Source organism: Coptis chinensis, chromosome 6 (genome assembly GCF_015680905.1).
Source record: "Coptis chinensis isolate HL-2020 chromosome 6, ASM1568090v1, whole genome shotgun sequence".
Taxonomy (NCBI): Eukaryota; Viridiplantae; Streptophyta; class Magnoliopsida; order Ranunculales; family Ranunculaceae; genus Coptis; species Coptis chinensis.
This window is the reverse complement of record NC_141461.1, coordinates 17,279,116-17,299,342: the sequence shown is the minus strand read 5'-3', so window position 1 is coordinate 17,299,342 and position 20,227 is coordinate 17,279,116. Positions and strand designations below refer to the sequence as shown.

General features: G+C 38.2%; 2 protein-coding genes and 1 long non-coding RNA gene across 3 annotated transcripts; 2 read left to right on the top strand and 1 right to left on the bottom strand.

The window, feature by feature from the left end:
- The first annotated feature begins 1,999 nt into the window (after positions 1 to 1,999).
- On the top strand, positions 2,000 to 3,153 carry LOC147491833 (uncharacterized). Its single transcript, XR_015199341.1, has 2 exons — positions 2,000 to 2,136; positions 2,251 to 3,153. It is a non-coding gene; the product is annotated as an uncharacterized LOC147491833 (long non-coding RNA).
- A 1,683-nt stretch (positions 3,154 to 4,836) lies between these two features.
- On the bottom strand, positions 4,837 to 5,733 carry LOC147491832 (LYR family of Fe/S cluster biogenesis protein). The gene is made up of 2 exons (XM_086566992.1): positions 5,254 to 5,733; positions 4,837 to 5,181 (listed from the first exon to the last, which is right to left on the bottom strand). The coding sequence occupies exons 1-2, from the start codon at positions 5,357 to 5,359 to the stop codon at positions 5,042 to 5,044; spliced, it is 246 nt and encodes an 81-aa protein (XP_086423118.1). The 5' UTR covers positions 5,360 to 5,733; the 3' UTR covers positions 4,837 to 5,041.
- A 2,134-nt stretch (positions 5,734 to 7,867) lies between these two features.
- On the top strand, positions 7,868 to 16,838 carry NRPB1 (RNA polymerase II large subunit). Its single transcript, XM_086569630.1, has 14 exons — positions 7,868 to 8,079; positions 8,159 to 8,422; positions 8,748 to 9,047; positions 9,162 to 9,320; positions 9,557 to 9,718; positions 9,804 to 10,024; positions 10,094 to 10,235; positions 10,333 to 10,668; positions 10,750 to 11,036; positions 11,135 to 11,393; positions 11,483 to 14,532; positions 14,751 to 14,822; positions 15,962 to 16,015; positions 16,131 to 16,838. Exons 1-14 carry the CDS (start codon positions 7,996 to 7,998, stop codon positions 16,264 to 16,266), a joined length of 5,526 nt encoding a protein of 1,841 aa, XP_086425756.1. The 5' UTR covers positions 7,868 to 7,995; the 3' UTR covers positions 16,267 to 16,838.
- The last annotated feature ends 3,389 nt before the right edge of the window (positions 16,839 to 20,227 follow it).

Sequence of the window (20,227 nt, the reverse complement as noted above, 5' to 3'; positions counted from 1 at the left end):
GCAAGATAAGTTTTGGGCGGTTTAATATTGCTTGGGGCCATCCATTGGACTTAATATAGATCTAATGGGTCTTTCAACATTTAAACTTTCGGGTTTTAAGGTTTGGGCTTGGCCAGTTGGGTCCGAACCATGACCTTAGTCACGAGCCCATGAGCCATGCATTTTGACCTTAGCCATGAACCATGGCTATGACCCTAAACCTGTTGAATATAGAAACGACAGTTTGACTTTGACAATGAGGTGTTGACTTTGACCAGAGTTGATTGTTGACCAGGGTTGACTTTGACATGTTGACCCAATTTGACTTTTTAACTCGGATTATGATTTGGGCTATTAGGATAGGTCTAGGGCTTTTTGCATGCTTGGCTTTAAGTTAAGACCTTTATATATACGTGTATATGTGTATTAACCACTATGTGTTTTTGTGGTATTTTATGATATGCAACGTTATGACACTAAGACATCCCTGAAATTAATAACGCGTAAATAAAAAATACATGAATCAAGATACTCATTCGTTCTCTGAAATGATATATAAAATAAAGTTCAATAATGCGTAAATAAATTTACCGCACTCTTTTAGAACTCTCCACGCCTCAAGTTTTGGAATTGAGTTTTATGACTGTTGATGTCATATGTTAGGTGGGCATTTATTGAATGTGCCATAAATGACCCGTTAGCGTTATCTATGGGTATTCATTGAATGTGTCATGAATGACCAACTTGGAGCTATGGAAGCGATACAGAAGTTGAACTTTCTTTTTGAAGATTATTTTGCCTGTAGAGGAACTAAGGTATTGGGCCTTTGATAGGGTTAGTTGTATTATTTGATTATGCGAAAGTGTTTGGGGTTGACTTTTGAATACCTAATATAATATCTACATATGTTATATAGAAGTTATAACTTTCTTTTGAGGAGGGTAGGACTTAATAACATTTTGAGGGCAGGATTAAGGGGACGCCGGTCCTACCTTATTATAAGATCAGATGGATATCGGTAAGTTTTAAATTCAAGTATTTAGAGATTAAAACGAAGTTATTAAAATGAGTTAAGATAATAGAAGTTTTGCTTGGGAAGAACTATGCCGGTTGAGATGAACGGAACTACCGCCTTCCAAGCCTAGATGAATGATTAGGTTTTGATAGAGTTAAAGTGTTAGTTGGATAAGAAAAGTTTTGAAATGGTTTTATGTGATTAGTTTTGTTACTCATATAGTGCAAGAAATTCAATTTTTCGATCCATGTTTGCTTTGTTTTGGCAAGCGTGGGTATGTTTTGGGAACATAGGTGGAAGGAATATAGGTGGAATCCCGCCCTTCTTCGGTGGGAACCATGGGCGTGTGATTTGGATTTGATCTCGAGTAGTCCGGGAGTTTATTTTTATTAGGTCTGATCTTTTGAAAGTATGTAATAACGTATGTTACATTTTTATATGACATGAGAATACGATGTTGGAAATTGTTATTCTTAAAGTTTGTTTATGTTTGTATTGGGATGGAATAAAGTTTTTAATAAAGTGATAGTTGAGGAATTTGGAGATTTTTGTTGTTAAGTTGATCTTGTTGTGATGTGGGTTTTAGGTTTTGACATGTGTTGTATCCCCCCGTCATAGCCTGGGTTTTTAGACAATTGAACCAAGTGATGTTTGAGATATTTATATTTCAAATATTCATTTTTTTTAATTGTTTAGAAAATCGGTCGGATTTCAAATACATTTTTTTAATTGTTTAATCAAACATTTGAGAAATAGCCGGACTTTATGCTTGATGCTATGCAGTAGCTGGATGTTGTTTCCACACATAATCTTCTTGCCATCTCCACAATGCCCACCTCCCTTCCCTTCAATTCAAGCTTCATTGATGGTTTAAAAACGTAACTTTCCTTTTCGACTACAAAAGCATAACTACAAGCAGTTGTTTCATTATTCTGGTCCAAGTTGTAAGTGTAAAAGTGAAGTGACCTTTTTGCATGAGGAACAATAAGCTCACAACAACCTTTCCCTGTACAAGAACTACTTTCAATGCCTGTTGTATAGTCTGTGTTGCAATGATAGCCATTCGTAGCGTGAGTGTCCGTAATACTTCCAAGGGCATTACAACCAGCAACTACAAATTTGTTTGAGCTCCTCGAAAACATGTAAGGGCTCTTTGGAAACAAAGTTATTTTTTGTCGTCTATGAGAGCGGTCTTCACCAATTGAGTTGGAACACAATATGAATGGAGTAGAGTTGATGTGTACTTCTCCTTGCAGGATCTCTACGAGTTGCGGATTTAATTGTTTCAAGAAGGGAATGCTTTGATTGCAAGAAATTTCAAATCCTGGTGAGAAACACCCTTCTTCCAAATGGATAACTGATTGCACAACCAGCAAAAGGGAGAAGTGAGCTTGCTTGCTGCAGATATAAAAGATAAACTTGCTGCTGCTATTAGTTTGAGTGACAAGTGTTGAGGCGAGATGATAAAAGTCATAGAAGCATCAATGGCTGAATGGCTGAATGACCTTATTCTTTGATCTCCAGCTCTTATGATTTTGTAACATGGATTATTTCATATTTTCAACAGTTTGTAACGATTATCACAAGAATGGGTTATTGGAATCTCAGTAACCAAATATCTTCCAATAAAACAAACAAATAATAAACAGGTTTTTTCAATATTAAATAAATAATCCCCGCTATGGGCGGGGCAAAATGGCTAGTTCTTCATAATATGCTGGATGGTATCTATTGCAAGGATAACAAGTCCATGAAACACAGCCTCCAGATGATTAAGCTGAGTAGACATGGTGGGAATATTGAGTCCACAACTAAGTTTCCAACTTGGGCTGAGATCAAACGTCTACCTGAAGTCCTACTGTCGCGTCCTAGGCTTGTCCAGTGACTCAGATCATAGCTAGGTACGGTTCATGACAGTACGTAACACTTTATCAATGCCAACTTGATCACAATTCACAAGTCATATGTGAAGAAAGTGAGACATGCATCTCTTTTTGCTGCTGCTGCAGATTTGTTGTTGTTAAATGGGGATCGAGGTGTTATAACCCAGTTCACTAAAGCAGCACGATTTTGAGTTTTACACGTCAACATCTCTATTCAACGGAGATTTTCGACTATCTAGTTCTTTTATTTTTATTTTATAAATTAAATTTGTTTGATTTTGTTTGAGTTAACATCCTTTTTAGGTTACATGAAAATGATGAACCACAATATGAAATTTGTTGAAAGGCTAGCATTCTTTCTTCCTCTCACAACAGATCCCTAAGTAATATAATAAAAAATAATAGGAAAAGATGGATAAACCACAAAATAGTTATCTTCGCATATCCCGTAGTCACATACACAGATACGCCTGTGTTTAAATATACTTCTTATCCAAGGACTAACAATGTTTTACAAGATAGTGTCACAATGATCTTTGCGCACTTTTTTGCACACAAGTAAGGATATATTACAAATATAAAGAATGTTACATCGAGAGTGTGATTCTTAAATCAAAATGCTTCAAGGAAAGGCTAGTCAAATCTATCGGATGTCTTGAATGGACATTCAATAACTGGGACAAACTCAGGCCTAGTAGTTCTCCATAGGCGAAGTCTCCTGCATTCATGAGTGCACCCTTTTTTTGCTGAGGAGTCGGCTTCAAAGTTTGCTTATCTGAGAGTAGAGTGATCCACCATTGTTCCATCAGTAGAGTTGCTCTTTGCCATCGTGCTTTCAAAGTCCAAGGTAGAGTCCCTCTTTTAACTGCCAGAATCACAACCATAGAGTCCCTCTCAATCCATAATTTGTTCCATCCTTTGTCTGCTGCCATTTCCATTGCCAGTACTAAGGCAATGCATTCTGCCTCCAAGTTTGTAACAACTCCAAGTCCATGCACAATCCCAAAAGTTCAACTTGTGAGTTCCTGAAAATCACACCTGCTCCTCCAACACCTGGATTACCAATAGAAGAGCCATCGGTTGTCAAATGGAATCCAAGAATCTTCTCGAATTCCATTTGCTGGCTTGATTCTTCCTTTCAAGTTCAGTTGAGTGCGAAGTGCTAAGTCCTCAACTGTGTTGAACATAGTGACTTATGCCAGAAGACCAGCATGCAGCAGGAGAAATACAGAAAAGGGCTGGAACAAAGTTGCAGCAGTTGTAACCGGCTTTATTGTTTCTGGAACAACATCAACAATAGATGTTAATCATTGGAGTTTCATTACTATTCCATATACAGAGACCAAATCTCTTCACAACCATCAGCTGCGGTAGGTGAGTTGCAACAAGACAACACAGTCTTGTAGTCTGTCCTCCATGCCTCTGTAGCAGTTCTAATGCAAATGCCTTCTTCCTTCTTGCCTTCTTCCTTCCTTTGTTTTCTTCGAGCTGCAACAATTTGACTGAAGCAGCCCATTCTCCAGTAGCATACCAGCTTATTCATAATTAGAAAGCAAAATGGTTCCATGACAAACATTTCTCCTTCAAAATTCAAATCCTGTAAAACTGTCCATTTAGCTATACTTTCATAATGTGGTCGAGTTTCCAAAAGAAATATACTGTCCAATTTGAACAATAAAGAAATAATGTGGTTTAATTTGTCTGGTGGACGGAGTGCACCTGCAACAGCTATCTCCAACCAGCCTATGCTTAAAACTAGATCTTTCTCTCTTTTTATGGGAGAAAGTTATTAATCCATCTTAAAAATCCAAAGCAAAACTGAAATAACTTACTTTTCAATATTCATCTCACTAGAAACAGAGAGAAGCTAAGAAACATAAGTCCAAAACCATCAAGTAAACATTTGAAAAAAAACAGGAATAGAGAAATCAATTATATTTTAACCTGTAAAATATTAAATTTCCAAACCATCAAAAAGAATCTCCTTACTTATGATTTCAAGCATAAAGTGATACTGTTACAGAAATGAAGCTTTCATTATGTTGTTTGGCTAGAACATAGAGATTCATTCAATCAGGTCCTAAGATTCTAACTTGAATCGTTGACAAAACTTTAAAATCCTTTACTTGAAGGGTAAAATACAAAGTACATGCAACAGAAGTGATCAATGACCCTGCATATCCAGCATCTCATCCAGCGCTTTCAGTCTCTCCATTCCTTCGCTAATCAAAAAACGGATCCGCTGCTTGTCATTGCATTCTCGATTTTTCTCCATCTCTTGACGAATTTCCTGTCTCAATTCACCTGAAGACACTCTCTCTAGTTTATATAGAGTAAGGCAAATAAAAATGACAAAACTATCCTTATTCATCTCACCTCTGGAATGAGTAGGAGCCCTCCCAGATATCCTGAGTGCTTGCCTGTAAAACTTCAGCACCCGACTGCGTAGAATGAAGGCCTGCAAATCTAAGGAGTGCACCATTCTCGACTCTCTGTTTAAATAGTTTGATGGTCGATATAGAGGGGAATTGTACAATAAATTAACAACTACTAGTTTCTATTATTATAAAATTTAAATTAAGTGAAGAGTGAGAGAAAATCAGGATTAGAGATTTTAAGCTGTTGGTTTGCTTTTGCTCCTTCACCCATAAACCCTCTCTTTTTTTTTTCTTTTTTTTCGATAATCATAAACCCTCTCTATTGGGGTTTAATTTGGGCAACAAAATAAGATGGAACCCAAATTTGCTTGTATATTGGGATTGTCGTTTACTCGGATTGAGAGTCAGTGTTTTGCTGCCAGCCGATATTTGTGATATGTCAGTCACTTCACTACGCCATATCTCTTCACTTCTTTACAATTTTCTGATTTCCCTATTTCTACAATTTAGAAACACGTTCTCACTGGAATTAGAATAAGCTCTCCCTGAAAAAATTATATAATTGTCTTATACTCAAGATATCTTTGCGCTAAAGTGGAGAGTGAAGTATTTGGAGTGAGAAAAAAAAAATATAAGAGATAAAATGATGGTAAAATTTGCATGCATTTAAAACCAACCAAATTAGTTTTTGTATTTAGAAAAATCTCTATTATGCCATTGAAATTTATAATTAGCCCCCTAATGGTTTTTATATCACTTCTTGAATTAGAATTAGAATCCAAAAAAATTATGTTGTCTATTGATCTAAAGGGACGGGTTTAAAGAGTTAAAAAGACATGTAGTATCCTTTGCATACTTGTATGTAATATATAGCCAAACTTTCCGAAACCCCTCCCTAACTATCCAATTTGTTTTCTTATATTTCTCTATTTGTACAATTTAGAAGCACCTCCCTTCAACTCCCCTTGCTTTCATAATTTAGAAAAACCTCCCTTATCACTGACCATTATATAGTTAACCATAGAGCCTATCAATCTCGAGGGACAGGTAAACCGATGTGTATCATGATTCACATACCTGTACTAAATATTAAACTATAAACGGAAAAAAAAAAAAAAAAAAAAAAATCTATGCATGAGATATAGAAATTCATTATTTCAAATGAAATTTCATAATGTAAATAAATATTAAAAAAATTTATATAATTGGAAAATACAATATAGGGTCAAAAAAATTGTCAATTTTGAAATTTAGTCGTAATATTTTGGAATTCTGACGGGGATTCTAATTTTTGGGATTATATTATGAAATCATTAACTATGGATAGAATCTAGTTTCAAACTCAATATTATTAGGGCGGGGATTCTAATTTTTGGGATTATATTATGAAATCATTAACTACGGATAGAATCTATTTTTTTTTTTTTTTTTTAAAACAACTATGGATAGAATCTAGTTTCACAAATTATATATATTTTTTTATTTTTTATTATCGAAAAAAAAAAAAGTTAATTTCAAACTCAATATTATTAGAACACAAAATGAGACCAGTTGCACTTCATACCAACTTCATATATTTTAATGTTTTGATGAATTTAAGTGGGGAAAAGCCTAAAACCCTAAATTCCAATACACCATTATTCAAGAAAGTAGATTCGACATAACAAAAGGTAGATCCATAATAAAAAGCTACAAAACCCTAAATTCCAACACACCGCCCATTTTCCAGTAATGTGTGATCTGATTAGAGGTAGATTCGTCCATTTCAACACAAAAGGTAGATCCACTAGATCTATTAAATATAATAAAATGAAAGAAAAAAGAACAATAATGGAAAAAACTTAACAAATCAAAAGCCCTTGGTAAACCCAATACTTCTCCTTTATTAATTTATTATTCACAACAATTATATCTTCTTCATCCTAACTTATTCTCACCAATGAAAAGTATATAGGGGTAGGGGACGTGTGGGGAACAAAATGACACTTTGGTTTGAGTTTTACTAATGCCAATATCTTCCAAGTACATATTTCTCCCAACTGGTCGGTTTAAGTCTTCTATGTTTTCAGTTTGGAACTTATATTTGTTTTTCAATGCTCTCTTATTGTTTCTCCTTCATATACTTCAATACTTTTTTTTTTCTCTCCTTCTCTCTTTCGCAGTCTCTCTCGTTTCACTATTTCAAAAGAAACTTGATTCTAGTGGGGATGATGATAAAATTTAAAATTATGCAAAAAAGTTGAGGCATCGTATAGTACCACTTGCTTAAAATTACCACTTGCTTAAAATCTAAAAACCGGACTTTTTTTTTTTTTTTGCCAATTTTACTCTAACAAGTATTTAAGGCAGTGCTATGCATTATTATTTTTTTTTTATTTTTTTTAAATAGCCAAAAGATTATAATCAAAAAATTAATAATTGGATAAAAATATAGTGTCATTTAAATGATGGGTCGATTGAACCTGGCCCAAACCCAAAACTATCCATCCACACATCCTAACCGCACGATAGCACTTTCTTAGAAAGTCGGTCAACTCAGTTCCCCCAAAAGGCGGCCATTCCTCTATAAATACACCCCTACCCCCATCCACTCATTCGTTTACTTCCTCCATCTCGCCTCCAAAGCGCAGAGCGAGAGAAAAAAAAAAAAAAAAACAGAAACTCAAACTAACACAACACTCTTAACAGTGTTTTTTTTAAAAAATCTCTTAAAGTGACTAACCCTAATTGATCTGCCACCATGGATATGCGCTTCCCGTTTTCTCCCGCGGAAGTCGCGAAAGTCCGCATGGTCCAGTTCGGCATCCTAAGTCCCGATGAAATTGTACGTTTTATTATATTATATTGATTCAACAAAGGACTATTTCTTTTATGTATCGTTTTTTTAATTTGTTTGTTTGCAGAGACAAATGTCAGTGGTACAAATAGAGCACAGTGAAACTACAGAAAGAGGGAAACCGAAGCCAGGTGGATTAAGTGATCCAAGACTTGGAACAATTGATAGAAAAATGAAGTGTGAAACTTGCACTGCTAATATGGCTGAATGTCCCGGTCATTTTGGTCATCTTGAACTTGCTAAGCCTATGTTTCATATTGGCTTTATGAAGACTGTTCTTAGTATTATGCGTTGCGTTTGCTTCAATTGTTCCAAGATTCTCGCTGACGAGGTATATTATTATTATTATTGGTTATATTGTATTAGAATTAATCGTGTTAGACACTTGGACATTATGCGAGGGTGAACTTGGTTATCCAAACATAAAAGGAGTAGGGGGCAGGTCGACTTGAGCTCTATGTTATATGGTGGATCATATAGGATTTGTAGGATGCTCTCCTGATGCGAGAGATATGTATTTGAAGTATTTATGTTCTTAAACAGGCCTTTACACAACAATTAGACATGTATTTAGTTTCGTGTTATTTACATTGTTGGGCTGTTTTTTTGGTTACATTTTTACCAATCTATATACTATACTTGATATTGTTTTGCAGGAAGACTCTAAATTTAAGCAAGCTCAGAGAATCAGAAATCCCAAGCACAGATTGAAAAAGGTCCTAGATGCTTGTAAGAACAAATTAAAATGTGAAGGTGGTGATGACTCTGACGCCCAAGGCCAAGATTTGGATGAACCAGTGAAGAAGAGTCGAGGAGGCTGTGGTGCTCAGCAGCCAAAAATCACTATCGATGGTATGAAGATGGTTGCTGAGTACAAAGCTCAAAGGAAGAAAAGTGATGACCAGGAACAGCTTCCTGAACCTGTGGAAAGAAAACAGCAACTTTCTGCTGAAAGGGTGGGTTTGTTTTTCTTTAGTTTTGGTGTTTTGTTGTCAAATTTTACTGTTGCTTTTAATTTGTTTTGTTGTTCTTATCCTTTGAGCCTAATTTCTTTTTACCATGTTATCTAGGTTCTAAGTGTTCTGAAGAGGATAAGTGACGAAGATTGTGTACTATTAGGTTTGGACCCTAAATATGCACGCCCAGATTGGATGATTCTACAAGTCTTGCCAATTCCTCCACCTCCTGTGAGACCTTCTGTGATGATGGATACTTCCTCCAGGAGTGAGGCAAGTTTATTTTTCTTGATAGAAAAGACTTTTAGTGAGAACGGTTTTTGTAAGTATATTTTCATGTTTTCCCTTTGCTAGTGCATTGTTTTATCATTGTTGCTTAATACTTTTCCCTGCATGCAGAGTTGTGATCCTTATTTAAATTTCTACTAGAATAAAATTGCGTGACTGGTTCTCATTTTAAAACGTAGAGACATCAAAGTTCTGATTTAGTTGATGTTTTTATGAACCAGGATGATTTGACACATCAATTGGCAATGATTATAAGACACAATGAAAATTTGAGGAGACAAGAGAGAAATGGCGCTCCTGCACACATTATCTCGGAATTCGCTCAGCTGTTGCAGTTTCATATAGCTACATATTTTGATAATGAGCTACCTGGTCAACCAAGGGTATGCATGCATGGTTTTTGACTCATTGTACTTTACTATTTTGACCTTATGAATAAGCTGAGGTTTTTTTTTTCTTACTTTTCAGGCCACACAACGTTCTGGGCGCCCTATCAAGTCTATATGCAGTAGGCTTAAGGCCAAGGAAGGTCGGATTAGAGGAAACCTGATGGGTAAACGTGTGGATTTTTCTGCACGAACTGTCATCACACCAGACCCAACCATTAATATTGATCAATTGGGAGTGCCATGGAGTATCGCTTTGAATTTAACATACCCTGAAACTGTGACACCTTATAACATTGAAAGGTATGCAACACTATCATTTGGGAATTTTTTGTTGTTTTACAATTGCTAAAAGGTAATTTTACCTATCAGGTTGAAGGAGCTTGTAGAAAATGGACCCCATCCTCCCCCAGGGAAAACTGGTGCTAAGTACATCATAAGGGAGGACGGCCAGAGGCTTGATCTTCGGTACTTGAAGAAAAGTAGTGACCACCATTTGGAGCTTGGATATAAGGCAGAATTCCGTCCTTGAATTGTGGATTTTCATCGATTCTTTTCTCTCTCTACAATCTTTGTCTGAACATGATTTTTTCTTTGTGTTGTTGTTGCAGGTGGAGAGACACTTAATTGATGGGGACTATGTACTTTTTAACCGACAGCCTAGTTTGCATAAGATGTCAATTATGGGGCATAGGATAAAGATTATGCCGTACTCAACCTTTCGCTTGAACTTGTCTGTGACATCCCCGTACAATGCTGATTTTGATGGTGATGAAATGAATATGCATGTTCCTCAGTCCTTTGAAACCAGAGCAGAGGTCTTGGAACTCATGATGGTTCCTAAGTGCATTGTGTCACCCCAAGCTAATAGGCCCGTTATGGGGATTGTCCAAGATACTCTCTTAGGGTGTCGCAAGATCACTAAAAGGGATACATTTATTGAGAAGGTGCCCATCTTACATTCATCTCCATCTTGTGTATATCTAATGGTTCTGTTTAAAATTAATCTTTCTAGTGAATTGGTGTAGGATGTCTTTATGAACATATTGATGTGGTGGGAAGATTTTGATGGGAAAATACCTGCCCCGGCTATTCTGTTGCCTAGACCTCTTTGGACTGGAAAACAAGTGTTCAATCTTATCATTCCAAAGCAAATAAACCTTATGAGAACCTCAGCATGGCATTCAGAAGCTGAAACAGGATTTATAACCCCAGGAGACACTCAAGTTCGTATAGAGAGAGGGGAGCTTCTTACTGGAACTCTGTGCAAGAAGACTCTCGGAACATCTACTGGAAGTCTTATACATGTCATCTGGTATGCATATGTTAATCTTTTCTTGCTGTAGATCTCTCGATATAAAGTCAATTTCGGTGTTATTGCTCAAGTGCCTAATGCTTGTATTTCATGCACAGGGAAGAAGTTGGTCCCGATGCAGCTCGCAAATTTTTGGGACATACCCAATGGCTTGTTAATTATTGGCTTCTACAAAATGCTTTTAGTATTGGGATTGGGGACACAATTGCTGATGCAGCGACTATGGAGAAGATTAACAAAACGATTTCTGATGCGAAAGATGAAGTCAAAGACCTTATTAAACATGCACAGGAAAAGCAGTTAGAACCTGAACCTGGGAGAACTATGATGGAATCTTTCGAAAACAGAGTGAACCAGGTTACGAAAAATGGCTCTATTTCATTTTTGTTAAACAAGATCTGTAATGTTTGTTTGTTTGTTTTCCTGATTCATTCAGCTGCTTTCAGGTGTTGAATAAGGCACGTGATGATGCTGGAAGCAGTGCGCAAAAGAGCTTATCGGAGAGTAACAATCTTAAAGCAATGGTGACAGCAGGATCCAAAGGAAGTTTTATTAATATTTCTCAGATGACTGCTTGTGTGGGACAGCAGAATGTTGAGGGGAAACGAATTCCATATGGCTTCCTTGATAGAACGTTGCCTCATTTCACCAAAGGTGATGATGGACCCGAAAGTCGTGGTTTCGTGGAGAATTCTTATCTTCGTGGACTAACTCCACAGGAGTTCTTCTTTCATGCTATGGGTGGTAGAGAGGGTCTAATTGATACTGCTGTTAAAACCTCTGAAACAGGGTACATACAAAGGCGGCTTGTAAAGGCTATGGAAGACATCATGGTCAAATATGATGGAACTGTTAGGAACTCCTTGGGAGATGTAATCCAGTTTCTTTACGGTGAAGATGGTATGGATTCTGTTTGGATTGAATCGCAGAAGCTTGATTCTTTGAAAATGAAACAGTCGGAGTTTGATGACGTCTTCAGGTATGAGCTTGACACAGAGAACTGGCTTCCCGTATATATGTTACCTGAACATGTTGAGGATATGAAAACCATCCGAGAGTTCCGAAGTGTGTTTGACGCTGAAGCTGAGAAATTAAGAGTAGATAGATTGCAACTGGGTACGGAGATTGCTACCACAGGTGATAACTCCTGGCCCATGCCTGTGAACCTCAAGAGGCTTATCTGGAATGCACAAAAGACGTTTAAGGTTGACCTGAGAAGGGCTTCTGATATGCACCCCATGGAAATTGTAGAAGCTGTGGATAAGCTTCAGGAGAGACTTAAAGTTGTTCCTGGGGATGATTTTTTGAGCTTGGAAGCCCAGAAAAATGCCACCCTTTTCTTTAACATTTTGCTCCGCAGCACATTTGCCAGTAAGAGGGTGTTGAAAGAATATAGACTGAGTAAAGAAGCTTTCGACTGGGTTATTGGTGAAATAGAAACTCGTTTTCTCCAATCACTTGTGGCACCGGGAGAAATGATTGGGTGTGTTGCTGCCCAGTCCATTGGAGAGCCTGCTACACAGATGACCCTGAATACCTTCCATTATGCTGGTGTCAGTGCTAAGAATGTTACTCTGGGGGTACCTAGATTGAGGGAAATTATAAATGTTGCCAAGAAAATTAAAACCCCTTCACTGTCAGTCTATTTGAAGCCAGAAGTGAACAAGACAAAGGAAGCAGCCAAAAGTGTGCAGTGTGCCCTTGAATATACTACACTACGTAGTGTCACACAGGCTACTGAAGTATGGTACGATCCAGATCCAATGAGTACCATTATTGAAGAGGATGTTGATTTTGTCAGGTCATATTATGAGATGCCAGACGAAGAGGTTGACCCAGAGAAGATTTCTCCTTGGTTGCTTCGTATAGAGTTAAATCGAGAGATGATGGTAGACAAGAAGCTGAACATGATGGACATCGCTGGGAAGATTAACCATGAATTTGATGATGATTTAACCTGTATATTCAATGATGACAATGCAGAAAAATTGATTCTCCGCATACGTATCATGAATGATGAAGCTCCAAAGGGAGAGATGCAGGATGAATCTGCAGAAGACGATGTCTTCCTCAAGAAGATTGAGAGTAACATGCTGACAGAAATGGCTTTACGAGGTATCCCTGATATTAACAAGGTTTTTATCAAATCTGGAAAAGTTAACAGGTTTGATGAGGCTGAAGGATTTAAGCCCGAAATGGAGTGGATGTTGGATACTGAAGGTGTCAATCTGTTAGCTGTTATGACTCATGAAGATGTGGATGCTAGAAGAACGACAAGTAATCATTTGATTGAAGTGATTGAAGTTCTTGGTATTGAGGCTGTTCGCCGTTCTCTGCTGGATGAATTGCGTGTGGTTATTTCCTTTGATGGATCTTATGTCAATTACAGGCATCTGGCTATCCTGTGTGACACTATGACCTATAGGGGTCACTTGATGGCTATTACACGCCATGGTATTAATCGAAATGATACTGGGCCAATGATGAGATGCTCGTTTGAGGAAACTGTCGACATTCTTTTGGATGCAGCTGTTTATGCTGAAACAGATCATCTCAGGGGTGTGACTGAGAACATTATGCTGGGTCAGCTTGCTCCTATTGGCACCGGAGATTGTGCCCTGTATTTGAATGATCAAATGTTGCAGCAAGCCATTGAACTTCATCTTCCTAGTTATATGGATGGTGGTGGGCTGGATTTTGGCGTGACTCCTTCTCGTTCACCAATCACAGGCACTCCATATCACGATGGCATGATGTCGCCAAATTATGCACTGAGCCCAAATATCCGCTCTTCGCCTTTTAATTCAGATGCTGTATTTTCTCCATATGTTGGTGGGATGGCTTTCTCTCCTACTTCGTCTCCTGGCTATAGTCCATCATCTCCAGGATACAGCCCATCTTCTCCAGGATACAGCCCTACATCTCCAGGTTATAGCCCGACTTCTCCTGGGTATAGTCCCACTTCGCCTGGCTACAGTCCCACTTCCCCAACATATAGTCCAAGTTCTCCTGGTTATAGTCCCACCAGCCCTGCATATTCACCCACAAGTCCATCATACTCGCCCACTTCACCCAGTTATAGCCCTACGTCACCAAGTTACAGTCCCACCTCTCCAAGCTATAGCCCCACTTCCCCAAGCTATAGTCCCACTTCCCCAAGTTATAGCCCCACTTCTCCTGCTTACAGCCCCACTTCCCCTGCCTACAGCCCCACATCCCCGTCATACAGCCCCACTTCCCCATCGTACAGCCCCACTTCCCCGTCATACAGCCCCACTTCCCCATCGTACAGTCCGACCTCACCTTCATACAGCCCTACATCTCCTGCCTACAGCCCTACATCTCCTGGTTATAGCCCTACCTCACTAAGTTATAGTCCAAGTTCTCCCAGTTACAATCAAACATCTGCAAAGTACACTCCGTCCTTGCAATATTCGCCTTCCAGCCCAAGATTATCGCCGAGCAGCCCATACAGCTCATCTTCCCCAAATTACAGGTAAATGCTATGATTTCGAAAGTTAAATTTGTTTAGTTTTAGTCTGCCTAGTGGACCACACAAGGTGGCGGTTTAGCTTTGTGTTTTTCTATTCCTTATGCACGTTAAGTGGTATAGAAGGGTTCCGTATAATGGGATCGGTTTAGCATTGAATTTGATTTTACAGTATTTTATTGCTTAATCTTCTATATTGCTTAACCTATTTTTTTTTGTGATAGCCCAACATCGCCGTCGTATTCACCTACATCTCCATCTTATTCACCCCCAAGCCCTACATACAGTCCCAGCAGGTGAATTGCATTCTGAGTTTTTGTTTGAAGTTTCATTTTATCAATAATATTTTTGCTTTTAATATTTATTTGATCGGTTGACTTTGTAGCTAGTATTATCTTTTTCTTTTATTCAAACAGCTCTAGTCTTCTTTCCTCGTGTGGATAGGCTGTAAACTGTGTTATAGCTCTCTGTCTTTGTAAGAACTCGCTGCATTGAACTACACACCATTGAGCATGGATGGATGCATTTATTTATGTACTGAATTAGCTTTTCAGGGTTAATGGGTCACGCATTTTGGTACTTGTGTTGATCTCATGTAAATATATATTTATGTCATGTTGCACAAAATATACCCAAGAGGACTCCAAAGAAATTAATAGAAGAGAAAAGGAATCAATACAAAGGAATATAAAGTTAAAACATGATACTGGTTTGATGAACGTTTGAAATATGATTTGAACCGTCGCTAACTTGCAGGTGATGCTAATTGCATGAGAATGTATCGTATGCAACATTTATGATCAACAAGAAAAGAAATTGTTGTGATGAATCGTAAGGGGTCCAAGTCTCAAGAGATTTTCATTCGTTTCTCGACATGTCTAATTAGCTGATCCCTTTTATTCATTTAAATAATTGAATGTATCTTGGTACTTTGTCCACGTGGGTAGCTTTGTTCGTCTACTTGCATGCGACCTGTTTAAATAGTAAGTGGTTCAGCTTTTGTGTAGGCAACAACTTAGATTAGTTTATGATGTCATGAACTGTAGCATGTTTTGCCTGAGCCTTTATCTGGGTACATGTATCATTGAAATGGCAATTTATACAGCATATGGGAACAACTTTCTCTAATACATGTCTGGGAAAAATGTTAATATGATTAGTCATTGTCATCACTGACACCATCATCATCACGTGTTATTAGTAATTGTAGTTTTTACCTCCTTTGCGACTTATATTGTTTTTATTATTTATAACGCGTGCATTCTTGACAGTTGACACCATTAGCGTCATCTTACTTTTTGTGTTTCACTGGAGTCAAATTGCAAACTTATTTAGTACGTTTTGGCCTGTCCTCCTTTTGATTGGAAAGAAGAGTACTTAAATAATAATGATTCCTCTCTGCCAATTTAACGATGATGTGTTTATATTTTTGCAGCCCGTACAATTCTGGCGCTAGTCCAGATTACAGTCCAAGTACGCCTCAGTACAGGTGATGCTACTTCTAGATTTTCTGTTACCTGATTCTAGTTGGAAAGTCCCTTTCTAAGAAGAATATCCGTTAACATGGCATCTGGGACCTAACCCATTTCTCTTTTTGCTTGCAGTCCAAGTGCAGGGTATTCACCGACTGCTCCAGGTTACTCGCCTTCATCTACCAGTCAGTACACCCCACAGCTCAGCACCAAGGATGAAGGGAGCAAACGGTCTAAAAAGGACAAGGATGAGGGGAGCACTCGCTGAACTTGCACTTTGTATAAGGGACTCGGACAAAAAATTGGAAAGGAATGACAGTATTGGTGAATGGCTATTTTATGAGAGCCTGTTGGCAATATCAAAGATCAAACTTTATTGGGTATTTTGGTAGAGCATGGGAGGACGAAATGCGCAATTGTTTTGTCTTACTCAAGTACTAGAAGGTGATGCAGGCTCTGGGTTAGGGGCTCTGGTCGTGTTTAGTGGAATTTGTTGATACGCAAATGCTTTGCATGTTTTCGTTTTGTTATTTGTACCCAAGTCCATCAAGCGCAACCGCACTGCTTCATCAATCTGCTATCCTGGATTGTTTGCCTTCCTACTTTCTTGACCAAGTCTTAATCCTCGTTTTGCACGTTGTATTTCCTCTTCCTCCAGTTGGTGTTGGCTTCTTAGTTCGTTAAGTGAGGGGGAAAGATATGTATGAAACAAACCATAATATAAAGCACCTTTGTGTGTTAACTGGTAATTGGTTCTATTAGATTTGCTTGTAATGGGTTCAAACGATAGTTGTTTGTTAGTGTATATTTATGGGTTAATGGAATGATCTTGTGCATGCATTCATTGTTTTTTTCTTTGGAGTTGGGAGTTGGGCAAACAAATGGAAAAAAATGATAATTGTTTGATGGAAATTTTTCATTGAATTAATACTGGTAAGAAATGATCAAAATTGTATCAAAGCACTTGAGGGACGAGATGCAAATGATCATGCTGGAGATCGAGAAAATGTTTGGTGCGACTGTTAGAGCATTCAGAAACTCCAAAGTTACTACAATCACAGAGTAATCCAGATTGGTGGTGGTAACGTCTGTAAGCATCCATCTTCCAAGCTAAACACTCCCATGTCTGAACCTGCTACTTCTGGAAATTTTAAAAACTGAGCAATATGCCTGTGGCTAAGGTCATCAGTGAAATAAATACAATTCTCTTTCCATGGACAAGGTATACTGCGATATGACAACATTCGATCCTCCAGACTCTTCAATTGCTACCAAATTTAATTTCCCGATCAACCATCAATAATTCACCTGACGATTCCACCAAATAGTCGAATGTTGAATATTTTGGGAGGTTCCGCCTCACATAAAATGATTACCCTTCCTTTGTCGTCTAGAACATAAAACTTTCCGTCGAAGTGTATGATGCCATTAATAAAATTCCATCCTCCTTCATTCAACAGTTTTCCATCCCTCATCGCCAATTCTACAACAGTTTTCGCAAGATCCGTATATAGCCATGGCTAGGCAATTCTTTCCACAAGGACTTGAAGATAACACCACCACCTTTCTAATAAAACTGTGCTTCATCCCACCCAAACTGAAGAAAGCCGCTTCTTCCTAGAAGTTGTACATGGTCCTCACAACTGAATATTCCTTACCAGTTCGCTCTGGGATGTACTCCAACACATCAGGAAAACTGAACATAGGTGGAAGCTGCACTCGAGTATTCGTTAGCGGATTTATTAGTTTCAAATTGTACCAGCCATCCTTTTGAAGATCCTTTCCACAACCTACAAATTGTGAACCTCGCTGGACGCCAAAACAAGATTAAAAGAGCCAGAATTATTGTCGCATAAAAGCTGGTAATGTGAAAGGTAGATGACGTGGTATTTTTGGTAGAACAGTTCTCCAAGCAGGGCAAATTGCACGAAGTCGAACATAGTCTGCATAATCTCACACCAATCCATTGTTTTTGTAAGCAAATCTGAATTAAGAAAGAACAAAAAGGAACGAACAAAAATATTTTGTTTTTATGGAGAAACTAATAGCGTTCCTCACGTCCAAATCCTCAGCGTTACCGAAATATTTATTGTGCGCCCTTACTATAGTTACTCAAGTCTATTTTTATAAATAAAAAAAAAAGTTACTAAAGTCTATATGTAAAACGTATAATAATGTCACATTAGAAAGGGCACTTAAGTAAATATGATTGTCACACGGAAAGGGCAATGATAATTTGAAACCGCTGACCCATCATCCGGTAGGGTAGCCGGTGTTCACCCGCCATCCAAACCCGCACCGACCCGAAAATAGACCCGTCCTGCCCCGCGATTGTTTTTACGTGGTCGGGTTATGGGTGTAGGTTCTATGCTCAAACCCGACTCGTCAAGCCGTTCGACCCGTACTGTGTCAAAAGTCGTTGATCCAACCCCGTTGACCCACACAATTTCAAGATCCTAACTCTAATATTTTTGTATTTTGTTTATATTTTCTTTTAACTTTTGTAAGAATTTGGGAGATATGAACACAAACTTATGAGTTCAACATTAATTTCAAATATTCAAGTTTGAACATTGGGCAATATCAAAAGTTCAAATTCAACTTTCAAATTTTGGAGAAGATGAATCATTCATTCTTGTATTAATTTCGAATTATTTTAGTTTATATTTTATTGTTTTGTACTATAGATCTTCGCTTCCATCTTCATTTTATCATGTTATGGAAAATAATCAATTTACAAATTGTAAATCACGAGAAAAAAGTTTCAAATTTGCAGATATGGTTTTGGGTTCAAGTTCAAGTTCAAGTTTTTTTATTTTTTATTGATTGATTCCATTTTTTTCTCTATGTTGTGAATTTGAAATATATTACTTGCAGAATTAGAAAGTTTTTTTTGGGTGAATTTGATATAAAATGATAATTTATATCCAACCCGAATGACCATCCCAAAACCCGCCCCGTAAGTTGACCCAATAGGGAGGGTGATGGTACTAAGACATGATACTTCAACCCGCCCCGCCCCGCCCCATAAGCTGACCCAACAGGGCAGGTGATGGTACTAAGACATGACATTTCAACCCGCCCCGCCCCGTCGGAGACCATTGTATTTGTATCACCTAGACCCGCTCCGCCCTAACCCATCACTATTTGACCTGCGGTTGACCCACCCCGCCCCGTATTACACCCCTACCCCAAGTACACAAAAAAAAAAAAATTAACTTGGGTTGACCGTGTTCTCCCCTCCTCCAAATAGACACACAAAAAAAATCAACATGGATTGACCGTGTTTATTTTTGTATAGGGGGAGGAGACCCTAATTTCCCATCTAGGGGAAATCCTAATTGGCTCGTCTAGTGGTGGGTAATACTCATTAGGGCATCTCCAATGGGGGGTGTAAAATTACACCTCCACCTAGGCTCCACGTAGGTGCCATTAGGATTTTACACCTCTAATTGTATAGTATTGTATAGCTCATAAATATCCACACTCTATACTCTCCAATGGAAGAGTGTAAAAAAAATAGATTTTAAACTCCGGACGTTACTCCAAGTGACGCCCCTCTTTAATTAAATGGACGCCACTTGGGTGACGTCCGAGTTAAAAAATAAAGCTTCAAACGTGTGTTGAAGTGACGTCCGAGTTTTTAAGTTAAACAGACGTTATTTTAAGTGATGTCCGGGTTTTTTATTAACTAATAGCGAGAGGGGGAATTCCCCACCCTCTCTATTAGCTAATACACTATTACCTACGGTTTAGCACCCTCATTGGAGAGAGTTTTTTTATATTTGGGGTGTAAAATTTCCACTCTATACGGTTTACACCCCCCATTGGAGATGCCCTTAACCATAACTTGATAAGGTTAGAATGTGCGAGCTTGAGTACAACTATGCTTAACTTGAAATATACACATATGCTTGTTGGCGTGTTATTTAAGGTTTCATGCATGTAAATTTGGTAACTTGAGACTAATGGAACCTCTTTCTATCTTTGAACTCAAAGAACTCCATAAAAAGATGGAGCAGAGCATCTTGTAGGGAGACAGCTGCGTGACGTCTCAGGACTGGGGCACACTCTAGCGGACCAGAGCTAGATTATAGGCCGGGATGACATGAAGCTTCCTGGAATTTTGTAGTTTGAACCGGTGCCAAAACGCCAAAAAGTTCCATGACATCGCCACCCTTGGCCAAATGGACAACAGTGAAGATGAGAACCAATGAAAAGCTATAACG